Genomic DNA, 21,629 nt, shown 5'->3' with positions numbered 1-21,629 from the left:
TTATAATATTGTGATTATGTATACATTATTCTGGGTCTGCTCACTTCACTTTGCATCAATTCATACATGTCTTTCCAGGTTTTTCTAAAACCATTCCCTTCATCATTTCATATAGAAAATTAGTATTCTATGACATTTATATGTCACAACTTGTTCAGCTGTTCCCTTATTGTTGGGCATCCCTCAGTTTCCAATTCTTTGCCACCAAAAAAAAAAAAAAAAAAAAAAAAAGAATCTTATATATGTTAGTACATATGGGTGCTTTTCTTTTTATCTCTTCAGTTTGTATATCTAATAGCAGTATTGTTGTATCAAAAGTTATGCATAGCTTAATAGCTTTCTGAGTACATATGATATTATTGCAAGATCTTTTAGTCTTCTTATGACAGCAATTCATTTATATTTTGGATAAGCTTCTGGAGGGAAGCTAGACATGACAGGGGAGAGAATTTCAGGCTAAAGTTAGCAAGACAACTTTCTGAGTTTAAATCTAGCTTCAGACCCTTATTTGCTGTATGACAAGTCACATTACCTACAAAATGAGCTCAAGACTCAGAAATAGCAAACTTACTCTAATATTTCTGCCTTGAAAACCTCACATAGGGTTACAAAGAATTGGAAATGACTGAACAATAAAATTCCTATGTTTATTAAGACATTATGGGGAAAAAAATCAACAGAAGCTAATTAAACAGATACCTATATGTATTTTTTATATATACTTCCAAATGCAAAACTACAAAGTATTTAACTATTAAAATAGAATACAGAAGAAGCCACCCAGAGAAGAGTTCTTCTTAAAATCCATACTGTTCTCTAGATTTAGTCTTTGATCATGAACAATCTCTCTTTAAAGCAGAAGTTTCCCCACTTACTGTTGTGTCTTTTTTCATTTTTTTAGCTGATACTTTTTTGCAAGATGATGAAGTTGATTTGTGCTTCACAACTCTTTTTTGATCCATTACTTCATTTATCTTTTCTTCCTCTTCCTGTTTCATTCCTTTCTCATCCTCTGAGTTCGAATCAGAATATTCACTTTCAGTGTCAGATGGTAAGGTAGAAACTAGGACCAAAAAAAGCAATAGGTAATTTGTGGCAACACAACAAAAAAGGGCTGTTTATGTCTGTCCTTGTATCCTAGCACTGAGTGGGACCTGAGTGGCACTCTTTTAATCAATGTTTATTATCACAGGGCTAACCATTTCACTCCCCTGTTCAATAAGCAATGATGGCTCCCCACTGCCTCAAATAAGCAAGTATGATTTTGGAATTTAAAGTCCTTCCTAACCTGGCTCTAAGAGGCCTTTCCAGGCTCATTATACCTTCATTCTCTAGCTTTGGCAAACTTACTTTACTGCTCACATGACACACCCACTTCCCTAAGACTGCAATATAGTTCTTTATTTCAAACTCTCAGAATTTCTACTTTCCCTAAAACGTCAGCTGAGATACTATATTCTACATGAAGCCTTCCTTTACTCCTCCAGTTCCCCCCGACCAGTTGTTAATATCTTCCCTTGAACCTCCCCCCATTAGCTCCTCTTTATTTAACATATATTTATGTTGAATCTCTAGGTGGAATTTTATCCACTTGAGGACAGAATTGTTTCTTTTTTTTCCTCTGTTGTATGTCTAGAGCCTAGCAAAATGTATGACACATAACAGGTGCTTAATAAATGTTTGTTGACTGAATATATCAATTATGGAAAAGAGTAAACAATAACTGAACAAAAAGTTTTATAAGGATTTACTGTATGTTAAAATGAATCTTAAGTACTTAACAGTCAAAAATTAAGGGCAGGTAGGGGCAGCTAGGTGGCGCAGTGGAGAGAGCACCAGCCCTTTAGTCAAGAGGACCTGAGTTCAAATCTGCCCTCAGACACTTAACACTTCCTGGCTGTGTGACCCTGGGCAAGTCACTTAAACCCAATTGCCTCAGGGGGAAAAAATAGTTATTTTTTATATATATTTATATATATATATATATATATATATATATATATATATATATATATATATAGTTATATATATATATAGTTATATTATAGGACAAAACCATGAAATCTAAGTCTTAGCAGGAGATAAAGGCTTCAAATATTTCACTACTAGAATTTTTAGTCATACAACGTACATAGTCTCAAAGAAAACATTTCGGATATGAAATGAACCTTAAACTCACTTACTGTCAAAAAGAGATTTTATTACCTTTTCCTCTAAAATCTCCCTACTACCTTACCAATTATTATGGGCAACTCCACCCTTCCAGTCCCTTAGGCTCACAACCTAGGAATCATCCTGGACTACTTCCTCTCAGATGCAAAAACTGTTGCCATGGTCTATTGATTTCACTTCTGCAACATCTCTCAAATGGCCCCTTCTCTCGTGGCACTGCCACCTCAGTGCTGTCCTAGTGCTCATCACTTCAGGCTTTAATTATTACAAAAGCTACTGGTGGGTCTGTCTGCCTCAAAGTCCCTTCCCATTCCATTAAAGTGATTTTCTGGAAGTGCAGATCAAATCATGTCACCCTTCTATTCATAAACTGTGGTGATCAAAACTCTTCAGCATATGTACACTTCAATGCTGTATGAAGATGTATTCTGATGGAAGTGGATATCTTCAACATAAAGAAGATCCAACTCACTTCCAGTTGATCAATGATGGACAGAAACAACTACACCCAGAGAAGGAACACTGGGAAGTGAATGTAAATTGTTAGCACTACTGTCTATCTACCCAGGTTACTTATACCTTCGGAATCTAATACTTAATGTGCAACAAGAAAATGGTATTTACACACATATATTGTATCTAGGTTATATTGTAACACATGTAAAATGTATGGGATTTCCTGTCATCTAGGAGAGGGAGTAGAGGGAGGGGGGATAATTTGGAAAAATGAATACAAGGGATAATATTATTTAAAAAAAATTACTCATGCATGTATACTGTGGAAAAAAAAATTCTAAAAAAAAAAAAAAACACACACAAAAAAAATTCTTCAGCATACCCCAGAAACCTCATAATCTTGTAACAGCTCTTCAGGAACTCCTACTCTTAGAACCCCTATAATTAAAAGAGGGAAGGGGAGGGAGGACAGCAGAGTTCCTCCTAGATGGTACCCAGGCCTATAATTTCTTCCTTTCCCATCTTGGCCTTTTTTTGCATCCTCAGCACTCAACACTGTCTATTACATAGCAAATTCTTAATAAATGTTTCCTGACCAACAAAGAGTATTCATTATAAGACATATGTGTTTAATAAGAGACTTAAGTGATACATCATCTACATAAAACAATGGTATTGTATTCAAAATAAATAGACTAATGTCACTATGACTTATTAGATTGTCATTGACAAACTCATTGATACTTATATGCAAGGAACTATGCTGTGCTGTGGTCATGATACTATATTCAGGGCACATAAAAATTGTAGATATGATTCCTATTCTCAAGAAGACGGTCTTCTATACAGATATACAGGGAACATTAACAAAAAGATAAATGATAATACAAGGTTGCATATAAGGGCAAAATAAGAGACATAGATAGTCAATAAACAATTATTAAGCAGCTACTATGTATCAGGCATTGTGCTAAGCACTGGGCATTAAATAAGAGAAAGAAAAGAGAAAATTCCTGTCCTCAAAGAGTTTATAATCTAATTGGGAAAAAACACATTAAAAGGAGGCTGAAAAGTGGGTGGAAGAGTAGAAAAGAAACAATACACAACAATAATATGGAAAGAAAGTAGCTGAGGCAATATTTGTAGAGGAAATCGTACTTGAATTACATCTTTTTTTCCCCATGTAAGAAATTTTATGGGTCCACTTTAAATTCTAGGATAACTTAATGCCCTTCCCCACTCTTTCTCCCACTCCCTCCCCCCCCACTTAACAGTATTTTAATTACATGGAATGATAGTTTTCAACATTTACTTTCGTAAGATTTTGATTTCCAATTTTTCCTCCCTCCCTCTATTCTTCCCTTCCCTTCTCCTTCCCCATCCCACCTCCCCAAGATGGCAGAGATATAACATATCAGTGACAACTGTATTCTTTTTAGTGGGAACTTATGCAAAGTACATACCTGTCAATCTTTTTCTTAGTCTGTAAGGTGTTGATAGAAATTCATTTTTCTCATCACTCTGTAACATTAGGATAGGTTTTTTTTAAATGTCACCTAGTCTAATTAACAAGCAAACTCTTAATAGTAAAACTACAAGACAGAAAGTTGTTTTCTCCTTAAATAAAAAAGCAGAATACTTAAAAATGCATTTATGTAGCCTTTTACAGTAAGAAAGTAGCACATGACCCCTGAAAGGAAAAGAATCAACATTTTTTCTTTAAAAATAAGATACAGAATCCAAGAAAACTGGATGGGACTGATTGAAGATGACATTAAATATGACAGGGATAAAAAAAGAGACAATGAGAAAGAAAAATAGAATATTCTTAAGGTTTCAATCGTGAAAGACCATAATAATCCTCAAAAGTATTAGAAATTATATTTTATGTTTAACCTATATTTGATTACTTGTTGTCTAAGGGAGACAGGTGGGAAGAAGGAAAGAAGAAATATTTGGAACATAAGGTTTTGCAACGATAAATGGTGAAAATTATCTTTGCATAGTGAACAACAACAAAAAGTGAAAATACTATATTGTGATCCACACTCAGTTCCCACAGCCCTCTCTCTGGGTGTAGATGGCTCTCTCCATCACAAGATCATTGGAAATGGCCTCAGTCATCTCATTGTTGAAAAGAGTCATGGGGAACACTTTAAAATTATAATAATAATAATAATAATAATAATAATAATAATAATAATAATAATAATAATAATATCTAGCATTTATAACATTTACAAAATTATTTACAAATATTATCTCATTTAATCCTCATCATAACCATGGGAAGTGGATGTCATTATTCCTATTTTACATATGAAAATGCTAAGGCAGACAGAGCTTAGTGACCTGCCCAGGGTCATACAGCTAGTAAGTATCTGAGGCTGAATTTGAATTCAGGTCTTTCCAATTCCAAATTCAGCATTCTTATCTCCTGTTTTATCAAACTTGCCTGCTTTCTCAAGAACAAAAGTTTCCCATCAAAGAAGAGTAAGACATGGATGAAGAGGCATCTATGTATTATTTCAGACATGGAAATGTCTCAAGTCTTTGACAATAGAGGTTTTTATATCCCTCAGTCCTTCAATGACCCCAGAAAGGACTAGTATAAGCCAAGTTCCTAGAGAATATTTAATCAATAACATACAGCGTTCTTCAGATAAACACTGTCATCAATTTCTGATCAATAGCCATTCATTTGTAAAATCATTCCAGATATTAAATGGTTCCAGGACCAAGATTTGAAAGGCTGAGAGAGAATATCCCACAGTTAAAAAGGGACACTATCAATTGCCCTCGCCTTTAACTAGTAAAATTTTTATTGTATTAGTTTTCAGCATAACCAATAAAAAGCAAATTATCCTCCAAAAAAGATATCTTTGCATGTGTTTTGAAAATAAAAGTCTATTTTTTTTAAAAAAAGAAATTATGTCTTAAATAAGATAAAATGCAAGTTAATCAGCACTTGCAAGCTGGAAGAAAGGGAAGCAACAAAAGAAATCTGATAAAAATTTTTCCAGTGGCACAAACTTCTGGTAATAAAATTCTGACCAAACATCTTTAAAAGTTCTACTTCTTAAAGACCCAAACACACAAAAAAACTGAGATCCAAATCAGTTTTACTAGTAGTCAATGATATTGACAATTTGCATTAACCCTTGTAGTTTCCAAATATGAGCCAGGACTTCTGATTGATCCTGTATTAAGTAATAATAATTAATTAGGATCTTTTCTTATTTTTATTTTAAAATTCTTAGTAATCATCAGTAAAATGCAAACAAATATTCTCAGTAGTTTATGAGTCTTTTCTAGTACTTTCAAGTACTAGATAGCATAGTAAATACTGTCAGGAAGACCTGGATTCAAATCCTTTCTCTGATATTATACTTTCTTATCTCAGATTACTAAATTTATCTATATAAGTATACAACAAGGCCATAATCTAGGAATTTTCTACACCTACAAAAATCAGAGATCTTTAACAATTTTGAAATATTTAATTGTTTTTTCTATTGGCTGCTTCAAAACCTATTATTTTAAATTGTTTTATAGCACTAGAATTTTATTATTTTATGCTCTGCTTTCTAGTTACTTTAGCCATGTAGCCTTTTCTCTCTTAATGCTTTTCTATTTCTCATTACTTTTTACCTAATGAAAACTTTAGTTTGAATTTTTTCCTTTTAAACTTCAGTACAAAAGAAAAAAAAACAAAACAGTCATGTATACAACAAAACATAATAGAGGTTCCAAAATATAAAGTAATAAATTTCCATTCCAAGAAAGCCTATATTAATAAATACTACACATTGTATTCATATCTGTCCATCCTTTCTATGCTTCCTTATGTTTTTTTTCTTTTCTGTGTACTTTTTACTGTATTTTTCCCCCCTCCCAGAGGGATACAATAAAATACAAAAACACACAAACATACAAACTACATATATATATATATATATATATATATATATATATATATATATATAAAGCATAACACCACAAGATGCATAAGATGTTATTTTCAGTTGTCCTCTTTCTCTGCAGGTGAATAGCATCTTCTTTCATAAATCCTAGTTTTTCTACCAGCTCATCATTTCCTACACCACAGCAATATTCTAACTTTATAATGTTTAGTTCTTTTAGATAATCTAGAACAATATTGATTAATGTGGCTGATATATAATGTGATTTCCCTGTTTTTCCCTTTTGAGTGAATCTATTTTAGCTTTGACTTTGTCTAAGATCATTAATTTTTTACATAATCAATTCTATTTCTGATCTTTATTTTATGTTTACATACATTTTTTCATTTTTATAACATTTTCTGAAAGCAACATATTACTGAGTTCAAAATTTTAATCTATTACCTGTTTCCACTTTATGGGTGAATTGATCCAATCCACATTCTAAGTTATAATTACTTTTTGCATATTTTCTTCCCTCCTATATCCTCTCACAATCCTTTTCATCCTTTTCCAATTCTTATTCTTTTGCAATCCTTCTATCAGTTACTTTATCTTCCCAATCCTTAAGCCATCCACCCCTCCAAGAATACCTTCTTTGTCCTCCTCCTCCTAATCTCTTTACCCAATTATTTCTTTCTGAATTTAGAAGACTTTTATATACTTTATAGTTCCCTCTTTACCCCATTCCCAAAGAGATTAAGGTTTCAGCACTATCTACTCTTTCCCCTACTAATTTCTTTTCTATCGGTTTTTCCTTTTTTGCCTCATTCAAGTTTTATTTTTTTTTTAGAATCACATCAGCCTAAGACTTTTCTTTCAAACTACCCAAATAAAAATGACAGTGAAAGATACTAATATTATTTTCATGTATAAAAAAATAAATGATTTAAACTTGAGTTATATTTCTCCTGAATGTTATATGTCAAATTTTCCATTCAGTTCTGCTGTTTTTGTCCCAAAACCCTTAAAGTCTTTCTGTATGTTAAATGCCCATTAGTTTACTTTAAACACCCTGTTTAATTTTTTTTGTATAATGAAAACTTTCATTTTAAATTTTTTTGTAAGCTTTGTTCACCTTCAGCTACATTTTCTTTTGCCAAAATTTTAGCCACAGTACCTCCAATCATTCCATCAATTAGCTATGATCAGGTGAAAACATGAGGGAAGAGTGAGAGGAAGCACTATTAGATGTTCCTCTCTACAAGCTCCTCCAGATAGATATAGAAAATGTACCAAATTGAAGCCTAATGGGGAAACAATCTGCCCAGCCTGGCAGAGAGACACAGAGAGAAAGAGACAGACAGACAGAAAGACAGAGAGGGAGAGAGGATAAGAGACAGAGAGAGAGCAAGAGAGAGACAAAGAGAGGAAGAGGGGGGGAGAGATGCATGCTCAATTATGTAATTACACACAGAAAAGTCAAATACATAATTAATGAATAGCTATATCATAAGCTACTTGAAGACAAAAATATGTCTTCTTTATCTCTGGATCTCTGCTACTGCCCAGTGTGACATACTGCATACACATAGTGAACATGAATGACAGATCTCATTTTTTTTAAATAGCAACTTAAAATATCAATTATCTTTTTACTCACATTTCACTTAATAATAACAATAATAATAGTTAACATTTATTTATAACTTAATCTAAATATGCTAGGAATTGCACAATGTTTACTATTATTATCTAATATCCTTTCAAGAACCTAAGGAAGTAGGTAATATTATCATTCCCATTTTGCATATGAGCAAAATAAATTTACTTTGACCTAATTTATAATTTGAAATAACCTACTCCTTGCTGCCTCATATCCTCTAACTGTGTGGCCAAAAGAAATAAGAATTGGACTCTTTACAAAACTGTTCTAAACTTCAGATTGAATTGAAATCAAAAGCCTCTGCCCAGCTAACACCATCTGCTCCCACAACAACTAAGGCTCTATTTACTCTAAGGCAAATTTAGTTATTCTTTTGTTTATGTCTCTCCTGTCATTTGATTCTATGTTAAAATACCTACTAAGTTAAAATTTCATTTGTGCTTCAAGATTTTCTCCAGTGACTTCTTTTCCACCTAAAGGTTGATGCTTATCTATAATTTTTTCTGTCTTCTGCATTTACCTCAATATTCAGATTATTAAGAGTTATATCTTTTTTTCATCCAGGAAAAAATGAAAAGAGACTTCATATTATGTTTCTTGTCAGCCACAAAAACACCAATCTGCAGCTGTCCATTTCTCTTTCTCTCTTCAGGATATCAAATACACAGTTCTTTTTATTTGACATTTATTTGACTGACATCTTTATATAACCTTATCAACTACCTCTAAGTCAATGATTAATTAAAAACTGCTTTTTATTAAAAAGCTAGGAAGAGATTAGAAAAATCCAATCACCATTATACTAGAATATAATTTTAAGAGATCTTTAAACAAAGTATAACAAGTTTTGTTTTTTTTTTTTGTTTGTTTTTAACACAGATATATAATAATTCCTATAATTATGGAGGTAAAATATTTAACATGTATTGGACTACCTGCTATCTAGGGGAGGAGGTGGATAGGAGATGGGGAATGTTTTGTAAATAAAAAGCTATTTTAAAAAATTTATGGAGGTAAAAAACCAAATCAGACAAATCTGAAGAAAACATTCAGTAAAGATCTATTAAATATTAGATTAAGTTTTAACAGTTATAATAAGCAGACTCTTACAGAACAACAAATATGACAACAAGAATCTCAAATAGCAGGTTTTCAAGAAGCTATAATTAATTTTTTGTTAGGAAGATTGCTAGAAGTCTTTATACATATGATAATATGCTATGTAGGTTTTTTTTACCATACGTGAGAAATAGGATTAAAGAAAAGCCAGCAACAAAACTAATGTTTAAACAAAGATCACCAGTTTCCTCCAAGAGAATATAAATTCTAGAGAATAGAGAGTATTATTTTATCTGCCTCTCCAGAGATTTGCACAGGGCCTATAAATAGCCGAGTTTATATTTATAGCTTTACCATGAAGTTCATAAATAAGAATTACTGGAAACAAGTGTAAAGTTTAGAGGAAACAACATTAGATTTATACTCTGTGCTTCTTAACTATCTTTATAATTTTGGGCAAATAATTTAATTTCTCTGGGCCTGTTTCTACTATAAAATTAGAGGGTTAAATCATGACTTCAAAAGACAGATGATAAAACATCCTCTTGACAGATAGCAGATGAGAAATGCAGGAAGGAACATTTTTTCAAACATGTACAATATGTGGATTTCTTTCTTAAGTAAACTTTATTATAAGGGAGAACTTTTATTTATGGCTTGAAGACAGGGAGTGGATGGGCAAGTGTAGTGTTTTAGTAAAACATTTAAAAAATACACAAAAAAGAGAAATTCAGAAGGGAACACAAGCAAGCTGAGCAGTATTGGTATATTTTTATATATACACACACACAGGTTTGTATGTATAGATATAACACCCCCCACAAATTTTTGATTAATATATACACACACATACACACATATATACATACATGTTTTATACATATACTTATATATTTGATACTTTTTTCGCTATTTATTATATGTCTGGAATGTTGTAGTCCTCTTTATAGTTTTCAGTTCTTTAAATTCAAATCTTACAAGGATTGGTAACCTTAAAAGATTAACCGCAATATATTAGAAACAAACTCAAAATTTACATGATAACTTGAAACTAATCAGGCCAACTTCAATTTTTATATTGAGAAAACATAAATCAATAAGAAAAGTTGATTTTTATGCTTATTCTATATGAAATTTTAAAACTACTCAATTCATAATGCTTCAGGTCACTACTTACCTTTAACTGGTCTTTGTCTGATGTAGATTGCTCTATAAAATAAACATAAAATTAAATTTTGCTGAATACCATATTAGTTACTTCACATTATTTAGCATGTGTACCTGTTTCATTAAGTACCCAAGCATCAAATTGTCTATCATTGTCCCTAAGATTATATAGTTCTATCTGGATATAAAATTCTCTATCTGCATCTCAAATTTTCGTTAATTGTACAATTATTCCTATTATATAAATTCATTGATTTCTGATTTTTCTATGACAAAATGAAGAACTAAAGCAGTTTCTTACTGATGACCCCCAAATTATGTTTAGCCTAATGCATGATTTAAATACAGCACAAAAAATTCCACAAACATGAGAATTGAAAGTTCTACTTCTTAAGAAGAATTTTAAAAGTCTTTCAGAATTTGTTCTTTCCGAGTCTTATCTTGATAGGGAGAACAAGTTTGACAGGCCTCAAATTCATAAGGTGACAAGAAGAAATGAAATTTGTTTCATGGTTGGCCCTACCATAAAGATTTAGTTAATGCCTAGATTTCATATTTGCTGCTGAATTTTGACTCACTACATATTCATGCAAAGAGGTGAAATTTCATTCAAGGTTTAAGGGAAGAAAATTTTACACTGATAAAAAGGAAAATTGAAAAATAAAAATTCTATAATATACTGTTAAGCTAATAAAAGAGCATCCAAATCAATGAGAAAAAACTTCTTCAAATTTGGTGAAATACACCAGCTATCCTTTCATTCTAAAGCTCAACTACTTACTTTTACTACTTTGTGGAGTGTTTGCCATCTTTTCAGCATTCTCCTTAGAAACCAGTGAAGTGCTTTTCCCCGGTGTTTTTGCTAATTCATGAGCTGAAAAGAAAAAATGTCAGTATCACAAAAGAGATACAAAATAACTACTCAATAAACCACAATAAATCAAACCAGAAAAAGAAGCTATGTTATACACATAGTGAACATCCATATATTGGATCTAAACAACTAAAGAGCTTAAAATAACCAGAATCAGAGATATGTGTCTTAGTAGATAAAGAGCTGGTCTCAAACTCAGGGTTTTATCATTGATACAAACTAGGGGCTATATGTGCCCTTAAGGGAAAAAGATAAGTTATAAAGGAGATGTCAACGTGGTAGAGTTTCTTCATCTGGAGATTCCTTTTAGTACAGAATCAATAATCCAGTCCTTCCTCCTGTTATTAAAGACTTCTAAACTTATTCCCAATTCTAACTAAAAAAATGCCTAACCTCCTTTGATATGCACAGATCGCTTCAATCTTAAACTTCATGAAGCTAGAGGACACAATGTGGTCACAATCTTCCATCTTTCCTTTCACAGAGAACCTTCTTGAACAAATGCTTTTCATCCACCCATTTCCTCATCACTTATTATTCCCTAATTATGCTTTCAACACTCAACTGAAATTGTTCCAGATTATCTTCATAAATATAATATTTTTTGCCCTTTTAAAAAAAATACAAGACAAAAAAGTTGCCATAATTATAAATGTAGGTGTTGAAAGAGACCTCAGAAGTGAGAAAATCAAACTGCATATGATTGTAATGGAATTCTATTGTGCTACAAGAAACGAGTAGGATGATTTCAGAAAAACCTGTTAAGATTTACATGAATTGATACAAAGTGAGCAGCACCAGGAAATCATTGTATATAGTAACATTGTAAAAATGTATGTTGATCAACTGTGAATACTCAGCTATTCTTAACATTACAAATATCCAAGATGATTCTAAAGAATTCATGATAAAAATATTAACTGCCTCCACAAAAAGAACTGATAAAAATCTAAGTGCAGATCATAAAGTACTTTTTTTTTATGGGTTTGATTGGGTTTTTTGTTGTTGTTTTTTTTATATTATAAATATTATAGAACATATATTGTATGTGTATACATGTTTTATATATATATGCTAATATATATTGTATAACCTATAATCAAATTGTTTAGCTATCTCAAGAAGGAGGGAAGTGAAGGAAGAAGAATTTGGATTTCAAAAAATTTTTAAATGAATATTACAAATTCTTTTTATGTGTAATTAAGGAAAAAATATTATTAAAAAAATAAAAGAGGTATCATCTCCATTTTTGTAATTGATTCTATTCTGCACCAAATACTGACATTTTTTGTTTAAGTCATGTTTGTCTTTGAGTTCAAAAGTTCATAAATTTAGAAGTTCAGTCTTCCCCCCTAAGTTTAAAAGTTCAGTTTGCCTATTAAACCACTTAAATTAAAAGAAACCTGTCATCCCTATTCCATGAATTGTCCTTCAAAGAAGTCTGATTTATTATCCAAATACCATTAGCCAATCTTACAGATGGACATAACAAATCAGCAAAATCGAAGAAAGGGTATTTGCTAGTCACACATATCTTGTCCTGTCAATCATAACTGTGTCACACATCTATGTTTCCTACTTTGTAACAATATTACTTTATTTATTTGCCCATAGAAAACATGGCCTTTTGTCTATATAAAATGATCTGTCTTCTCTCCTTCAGAGTCTTTTGGATTACGGAGACCTAACAATCTCTTTTACTGGTATCTACCAATAAACTGAATCTGCTCAAAGCTTTGGGTGAAAAGACAGCTCACAGGCTTCTCCTCAGAAAAGCTAATACAAGAGTTGGTAAGGTTATTTTACTCATGTACCAAAGGAACACAAGAAACATTATTTCATATAACACTTGTCAATCTTTCCCTTAAGTACTACTGAAGAATACAGGAAAAAGAGATTATACTATAAAGTGGTATTATGCACTACATGAAATTAAATTATTGTTTCTCATATCAATTCTTTTTATGTTTTGTTTGTTTTAACATTTTGCATTTTGGGGGGGGGTTGTAATTATGTAATTTAAGGTGAGATTTCATGGTTGCTTATGATCTAGAATACGCTTTGTTAGTTTCATCTCCTAGAGTATAAACTCAAAGAAGGCAGAAATTGTTAAATCTGCTTTACTTTGGATTAGTAGTCTTTTTTTTCTTCATAATACTGATTCATGGACTTGATTGCTCATTTTATGCAAGTTTACTTTTTTGAAATTCGTATTCTATATACAGTACTCAAGAGTAGGGGTCAGAACTTCTGTCATCTATACCTGTTTCAGTTATATGCCTGAGATAAAATGGTTTTTTACATTTTTAAGTAATATTTTATTGTTCAGACATAAATTATTAATCCTGTGAACATGACTTAGTTTAAGTTAATGTTACTGTTATTATCTATAAAGTTCCATAATCTTTAAGATACAATTCTGATACAATCAATTTACAGTGGTAGTGAACATTTCATTCTAAATTTTCCCCCCACTAGAAACTTATTCAAATATTTTAATGTCATCACTTTTGTGAGAATTTTTTCGCTTTAGTTAAAATTTTATGTATTTTTACTTAACTTATTGACTGACAAAAGTTATTTGCTCAGTTGCTCTAATGGCCTCAAGTAACTTTTCTTTTTTTGCTGAGACAATTGGGGTTAAGTGACTTGCCCAGGATCACACAGTTAGGAAGTGTTAAGTTTCTGAGACCAGATGGGAATTCAGGTCCTCTTGACTTCAGGGCTGGTGCTCTATTCACCATACCACCTAACTTCCCTGATTAAATAACTCTTTACAAAACCTGAACATAGATCTCCTCAACAATGAGATGATTCAAACCAGTTCCAATTGTTCAGTGATGAAGAGAGCCATATACACCCTGACAAAGGACTGTGGGAACTGAGTGTGGAACACAACATACCATTCTCACTCTTTCCATTATTGCTTGCTTGCATTTTGTTTTCTTTCTCAGGTTTTTTTTTTTTCCTTTTAGATCCGATTTTTCTTGTGCACCAAAATAACTGGATAAATATGTATACATATATTGGATTTAACATATATTTTAACACATTTGACATGTATTGGACTACCTGCCATCTAGGAGAGAGGCTGGGAGAAAGGAGAGGAAAATTTGGAATAGAAGGTTTTATAAGGGTCAGTGTTGAAAAATTACGCATGCATGTTTTACAAATAAAAATTTTTAATTAAAAAAAATTAAAAAAAAAAATCTATACCAAATAGTTTTCCTATTTCCAAATAAAACAAAGACAAAAACCTGAATATAGGCTATGAATTTGAAAAAACTTCCTAAATGGAACTTTCATACAAGTCCCCCTGTGATGCTGCTCATTATTGGTTCTCAGAGACTTTGCCACTGTAGCACAAGCTCTGAGAGAGTCTACAAGTGTAACTTAATGGAAATAAAAATAACGTTTTCGTGAAAAATTGTGCTCTTCAGGGTTTCTTGATACCCTTCTTTACTTGTGCTATAAGGAATCACTGTTTTTAACAGAATAATGGATGGGTTAGAGAAGACGACCAACAGGTAAGGAGGGTGATGAGAGGGGAAGGTGGGAGGAGGGAGGGAGAGGAGAGGGAAAAAAGGAAGAAGAAAAAGAATGGCGCAGAGGGAGGAAAATGGGAAGAGGAGGAGAGAGAAGGGAGTAAAAGAAAGAAATAAAGGGCAAGGGATTAGCTAAAAACCACAATTTTTGCAAATTAAGACAACTCTGAGATACCACTACACACCTGCCAGATTAAGGTGTGATGACAGGAACAAATAACGATGAATGTTGGAGGGGATGTGGGAAAACTGGGACACTGATGTATTGTTGGTGGAGTTGTGAAAGAAGCCAACCATTCTGGAGAGCAATCTGGAATTATGCCCAAAAAGTTATCAAACTGTTCATACCCTTTGATCCAGCAGTGCTACTATTGGGCTTATATTCCAAGGAAATACTAAAGAAGGGAAAGGGACCTGTATGTGCCAAAATATTTGTGGCAGCTCTTTTCGTAGTGGCTAGAAACTGGAAGGTGAATGTATGCCCATCAATTGGAGAATGGTTGGTCACTTCCAGCTGATCAATGATGGACAGAAACAACTACACCCAGAGAAGGAACACTGGGAATTGAATGTAAATTGTTAGCACTACTGTCTATCTACCCAGGTTACTTATACCTTCGGAATCCAATACTTAACGTGCAACAAGAAAATTGGATTTTCACACATATATTGTATCTAAGTAATACTGTAACACATGTAAAATGTATGGGATTGCCTGTCATCTAGGGGAGGGAGTAGAGGGAGGGAGGAAGGGGAAAATTTGGAAAAATGAATACAAGGGATAATGTTATAAAAAAATTACTCATGCACATATACTGTCAAAAAAATTACAATTATAAAATTAATTTTAAAAAACAATAATACTGTACTTAAAAAAAATTGGAGAATGGTTGAGTAAATTATGGTATATGAATGTTATGGAATATTACTGCTCTGTAAGAAATGACCTACAAGAGGAATACAGAGAGGCTTGGAAAGACTTACATCAACTGATACTGAGTGAAATGAGAAGAACTAGGAGATCATTGTACACTTCAACAACAATACTATATGAGGATGTATTCTGATGGAAGTGGATATCTTCAGCATAGAGAAGATCTAATCCAATTCCAATTGATCAATGATGGACAGAATCAGCTACACCCAGAGAAGGAACACTGGGAAATGAGTGTAAACTGTTAGCATTTTTTGTTTTTCTCCCCAGGTTATTTTTACCTTCTGAATTCAATTCTTCCTTTTCAACAATAACAACAACAAAATTTGGTTCTGCACATATATATTGTACCTAGGATATACTATGACAAATTTAATATGTATGGGAATGCCTGCCATCTAGGGGAAGGGGTGGAAGGAAGGAGGGGAAAAATTCAGAACAGAAGGGAGTACAAGGGATAATGTTGTAAAGAATTATCTATGCATATGTACTGTCAAAAAATGTTATAATTATAAAATAAAAAAAAACCCCACAATTTTTAACTATAGATATAAATAGGAACTAATCACTGCTAGCTACTCAATATTGGAAATTCTTGTCCAATGACTAATGATCTGATGTATTCTTTAAAATCTGTGTCATAGCAATGCTGTTATTCTAGAAGGGAAATCCAGGAGGCACAGTTAGGCTGAAGCTAAATGGAAACTAATTTTGGAGATGCAAATGAATTGATAAAATTGGTTTTATCACTCATGTAGAAATATGTTTTTATGAAACACTTGATCACCTTGTGCCTGGCACATAGTAGGTTCTTAGTAAATGCTTGGTGGAATTGAATAAAATTCAGAAGGGAATAAAATGGCTGAAGAAAGTACATATATATTTTAAAAACACTGTTACTCTTCTGGGGGATGACATTTAGGAATCGTGGAGTACCACAGCATCTGATTCAAAACTTTGGGTCATTCAAAGGGCAATGAAAAAATGAACCAAAATCCATTTATAGATGAAAACCAGTCTAGTTGAAACCACAAAAAATCTTGAAGGAAAAGTTAAATGAGTCAAAAACCACATGATCCCTTTGATCACCACCTCCCTTTTTGTCCTACTAGAAACAACTCTTGATCCACAGTCTAGAAATTTGGGAATAAAAGAGTCACGAGAACAAGCACTACTTCCAGTAGTGCTTTGTTTAGGAGTCTTTCTTCTACACCATAATCAATATCAAAGACTAACCAATTGTCTTGGTCAAGTAGGTAAGCTCCAAAACCTCAGGAATATCAGGGCCCTCGAGACCACTAATCTTATTTCCAACCCAGTCCCTCCAACATTTAGGGAAGTGTCTCCTGAATGCACAGGTTATAAGAGATAAGAAAACAGTACATCTTTCCACTGCCTTCTGATGACCTATTGTGGTAGAAACAATATCCTGACCACCTTATCTCCATGCAAGTTGTTTGCATGCAAGGTTTTTTGTTTGGTTTTTTTCTGAGAGCATTCTGCTCATCATTTGCCAGAGAACAACAAATATTCCATCAGAGAAACTTGCTTCAAAAAAAAAATTTTTTTTTCAATTACTATTGTTAATTTCACTCTGACCCTCCTCAAGTGTTTTGCTACTGACTACTCCCTCCTCCAATATGCCCTCTTTTTTATCACCATCCCTCCCTTTCCATATCCCATCTCCTTCTCTTTGTTACCTCTTTAAAGTATTAATAAAGTACAAGATTTTTTTCTAGACTTTCGGGAGCCTCTCCTCCTTCAGATAACTGATTACTATTCTCCCTAATTGCATTAATGTCACAATAGATCTCCCCTGTATTAACTGGTCCAATTTAGTTGCTTCTCTTTTTATTTTCTTTTATCATGAGGACAAACATATGTGAAGGAAATGTTAAGAAAAAAACGAGAGAGGCTAGATATTTTACAAGACACAAAAAGAATAAAATTCAGTCCCTGGCTTTCAGAAATTTCTAATATCATTAGGAATAAAAAACATTCACAAAATTTAAACTATTAAAGAGTATAATCAAGTGAGATAATGTAAGCAAACTGAAAAATCTCACTAGTCACAAAGAACAGAATGGTCAGCATGGGGAAAGGTTAGTGAAGGAAGATTTCTTAAACTTGCTCTCAGATGAGAAAAAAACAAATCAAAAATTAATAACATACCCAACTCTGCCATCTTTTCAGGATTTTTTCTGGTCTGAAAAGAATAAACTTTGCTGCTACTCCCTGCAACACGGCCATTTTTCAAGGATTCTGAGAAAGAAAAAGAGATGTGCAATAGTTGATAGTAAAAGCCAAATTAAAACAACTGAAATTAAAACTAGAAAGTGTTAGTTATTAATTTTTTTTAAATAATGGTATGTGTGTTTTTTTCCTAATAAAAGTATTACTGAGTCCATAACTAAATGCGGTCACAAAGGGATAATTTCTTATTCTGCTGCCATTCATGGGATTGATTAAAATTGTTTTTAAAAAGCCAAGATCATGAATTCAATGCCAATTTGGGCCAATTTTTTTCTGTTTCACTGTCAAAAGAACTCAATTTTGAGTTTCCAGCCATGGAGCTTATCTAGTAAGCTCTAAAGTCTTATGGCTAATATGTCTGATTGCTTGCTATCCAGGGAAGGGGGATATAGGAGAAGGGAAAAATATTTGGAACACAAGGTTTTGCAAGCATGAATGCTGAAAACTGTCTTTGCATATAATTGGAAAAACAAAATACTATTTAAAAAAAAACAAAACCAAAAACCCAAATACCTTGGGCGTCTGCTCCTAGAATATCCACATAATTCTCATCTTTTAAAACCTCCTGGTCATCTTCATTTAGATCATTTTCTTGCTTCTTCATTAGTTTCTTCACATTGACCAAGAGCTGAGTTCGATCCTTTCGAAATTTAGCCCCTGCAATTTTAACCAAAAAAATTAAAATAACCTAAGTTTCAATTTCTCTGAATAAATCAGAAAAATGCTTTCATTTTTTATATTTTTTAAATTTTTTAAAGATGGAAAGGAAAAAGAAAACCTTGCATGTGAAAAAGTGCATATACTCTTTAGAGATGAGTTAATTCCAACCCTTATAAATATTTCGAATTAGATATTTAAAGTTCAAACATAACCAATCCTCAATATCTGTAACTAGAATTAACTGCTTCAGCTAAGCAATCTCACAAATGTTTTCCATAATTCTGCTAATTCTGATTTCTTAGTTACAAAGTTTAAAAAAAAGAAAGAAAGAAAGAAAAATTCCGAAATGAAGGATTTTTATACACAATGTTAGTGCTGGGGCAAATAAAATATCTTCATCTATCTGAAGGTGAGACTTAAATATTAAACAAGCAACTTTTCAAATTCAATTAAAGATATTCTGTACCTTCTTCTTTATCAAGAATATGATTAAGAACATCGTCATCCCCCACAAACTGAACTTCCAGCATCTTGCCTTCTTTTACCTTCAAATGGTTCATCACTATCAACCTTAACAGAAATAAAAGAAATCATTCAAAAGGTCTTCAAAGATTCATACTAAATACATTCAGACAAATTTAAAATTTAAAGTTATGCAATACTATATGATGATCAATTCTGATGGATGTGGCCATTTTCAAAAATGAGATGAACCAAATCACTTCCAATAGTGCAGTAATGAACTAAACCAGCAAAAGAACTCTAGATGATTTTGAACCACTATATAGAATTTCCAATCCCTCTAATTTTGTCTGCCTGCATTTTGGATTTCCTTCACAGGCTAACTATTTCAAAGTCCAATTCTTCTTGTACAGCAAAATAACTGTATGTACATGTATAAATATATTGTATTTAACTTATACTTTAACATATGTAACATGTATTGGTCAACCTGCCATTTGGGGGAGGGGAAGGAGGGGAAAAATTAGAACAAAAGGTTTGGCAATTGTCAATGTTGTAAAATTACCCATGCATATATCTGGTAAATAAAAACTATTAAAATTAAAAAAAAATTTAAAGTTATGTATGGAGAACCTCTAAAATACAATCTTTATCAGAAGTTAAGTTTATCATTAGTTAGTTATACTATTACTCAATAATTAATGGAAATTAAGTCTTTTTTTTTAATGTTTAGTAATGTAATATATTTTAAACTTTTTTGCTTCCTCTTTAATTCATATATACAGTTTATATTTTTTCCCTTTTTAAAAAGGTCTTTATTTATAATCATTGAAAGAAAACGGAAGGAGAGGGAATAAACACTTATACAGCATCTATTTGGGTCAGGAACTGTGCTAAGTGCTTTTTACATTTATTAATTCATCTGATCCTAATAGTGACCAACCATGTGAGGCAGGGATTTTCTCAGGTTTACAATTTAGGAAACTGAGGCAAACAGATGTTAAGTATCTTGCAATGGGTCGTTTTGCTACTAGAGATGTGAGAACACATTTCTTCCAGTCCTGCAATTCTATCCACTATGAAATTCATCATTGTTCATTATGTTTTGAAGACTCCCAGGTAACTGTCACAATCGAATTCTATGTGATAAATCAGTATCAGCTAAGTGCTGTGCAGCAGTAGATATGGGCAGAAGCATCCCAGGCATGCTCCGCCCCATGCAATCTGTCTAAATTTTCACCATTTAGGACGTCGGTTGGGTGGGGGTTGGGAAATAATTCTCCGTGATAAGCGCAGTAAAAGGAGTTAGGGCTGGGAGAAATGTAATGGGCTGAAATACAAAGATAAAAATGAGAGTATTGCCGCCCTTAAGAGTAAAAATGAGCAAATGGAACTTAAGGGCTTCATGAAAAATCAAAGAAAAGTTAAAAAATTAAAAATTAATAAAATGATGATTTTATCATATAACAATAGAAATTCACCAATTATTTTTACAGAGTGTTCTCCCCATTTGACAGGAAGGAGACTTAGAGGCATAAGAAAAAGGAGGGCGATCTCAGGGATGGGGGTCCTCGAGCACTCCAGCACGGGCTCTCCAGGGTCTCGCCAAAGCCTGCGCAGGCACGAACATCCCGGAGCCGGCGCTCGAGCCAGGAGGGTCCTCTTCCCCTCCACCGGCAGGAGTCCGCAGCTTGCGGCCGGAGCCAGCCTCCAAAGGAAAGGGGAAATGGACTCGGATCTCCACCCACCTATCCATAACCTCCCGCTGTAGGAGCCCGGCCTCGACACGACCCCCACAGGCCAGACCACCTGGGCCCAGCACGCCCGGCCTCCTGGGCCCAGTCTCCACTCCTACACTCACCCGACCCACGGCCGGAGGCTGGACAGACAACTCTAACGGCGGCTCATCAGCGTCAGCGTAGCAGCCAAAGCTGGGCGAAAGAGGACGGCTACTGCCAGCAGCTGCCCCAGGCACGGACAGATGGCTCAGGGGACAAGGAAGGGGACCCTCCCGGGCCACACTCCGAATCTCCCGCCCTACTCAAAGGGACGGCCCCCAAAGCTACCAATGGAAAAGAGAAGCAGGGGAGACCGATGGGCCACACAGCCAATCAGCTTCCTCTTTCTCTGACTCCGCCTAGAAACAGCAGGAGAAATAGAGAGTCTCGAGGAAACAATTATGTCGCCTTTCTTTGACCGTTTCCGGTTCCAGAATGGCTATTGTGTAGGGGAACTTGCGCAGAGCGAGCTGCCTAATGATTGGCTAAAGAGAATGGAGGGGGCGGAACAGAGAGAGCGGAAGTGTGTAAAGTGGTTTCCCAGGCTCAGACCACGTGGTACATAACCACGTTTGGAGTGGTGCAAAGGGGCACTTTTGTGCTGGCAAGAAGCTGACTAGCGCCCTGCACCTAAAAAGGGTTGTGAGAAACTTTTATGGAATTGAGGGGTTCAAGCAGGGAACCCAAGATAGAAAATGGCA

The 21,629-nt window shown here is 33.6% G+C and overlaps 1 protein-coding gene across 1 annotated transcript in view; it reads right to left on the bottom strand.

Annotated features, from left to right (window-relative positions):
* Positions 1-21,194, bottom strand: part of ORC2 (origin recognition complex subunit 2) — a 45,833-nt gene extending 24,639 nt beyond the window's left edge. Inside the window, exons 1-8 of the mRNA XM_074299098.1 lie at positions 21,012-21,194; positions 19,155-19,258; positions 18,542-18,685; positions 17,948-18,037; positions 11,204-11,296; positions 10,433-10,464; positions 4,092-4,149; positions 876-1,063 (exon numbers count right to left, since the gene is read on the bottom strand). Of these exons, the coding sequence (XP_074155199.1) occupies positions 876-1,063; positions 4,092-4,149; positions 10,433-10,464; positions 11,204-11,296; positions 17,948-18,037; positions 18,542-18,685; positions 19,155-19,248 (699 nt within the window). The 5' untranslated portion in view covers positions 19,249-19,258; positions 21,012-21,194. The remainder of the gene's footprint in view (positions 1-875; positions 1,064-4,091; positions 4,150-10,432; positions 10,465-11,203; positions 11,297-17,947; positions 18,038-18,541; positions 18,686-19,154; positions 19,259-21,011) is intronic.
* Positions 21,195-21,629: the final 435 nt, after the last annotated feature.

Source organism: Sminthopsis crassicaudata, chromosome 3 (genome assembly GCF_048593235.1).
Source record: "Sminthopsis crassicaudata isolate SCR6 chromosome 3, ASM4859323v1, whole genome shotgun sequence".
In the NCBI taxonomy this organism is placed as follows: Eukaryota; Metazoa; Chordata; class Mammalia; order Dasyuromorphia; family Dasyuridae; genus Sminthopsis; species Sminthopsis crassicaudata.
This window is presented reverse-complemented; position numbering and strand designations above follow the sequence as displayed.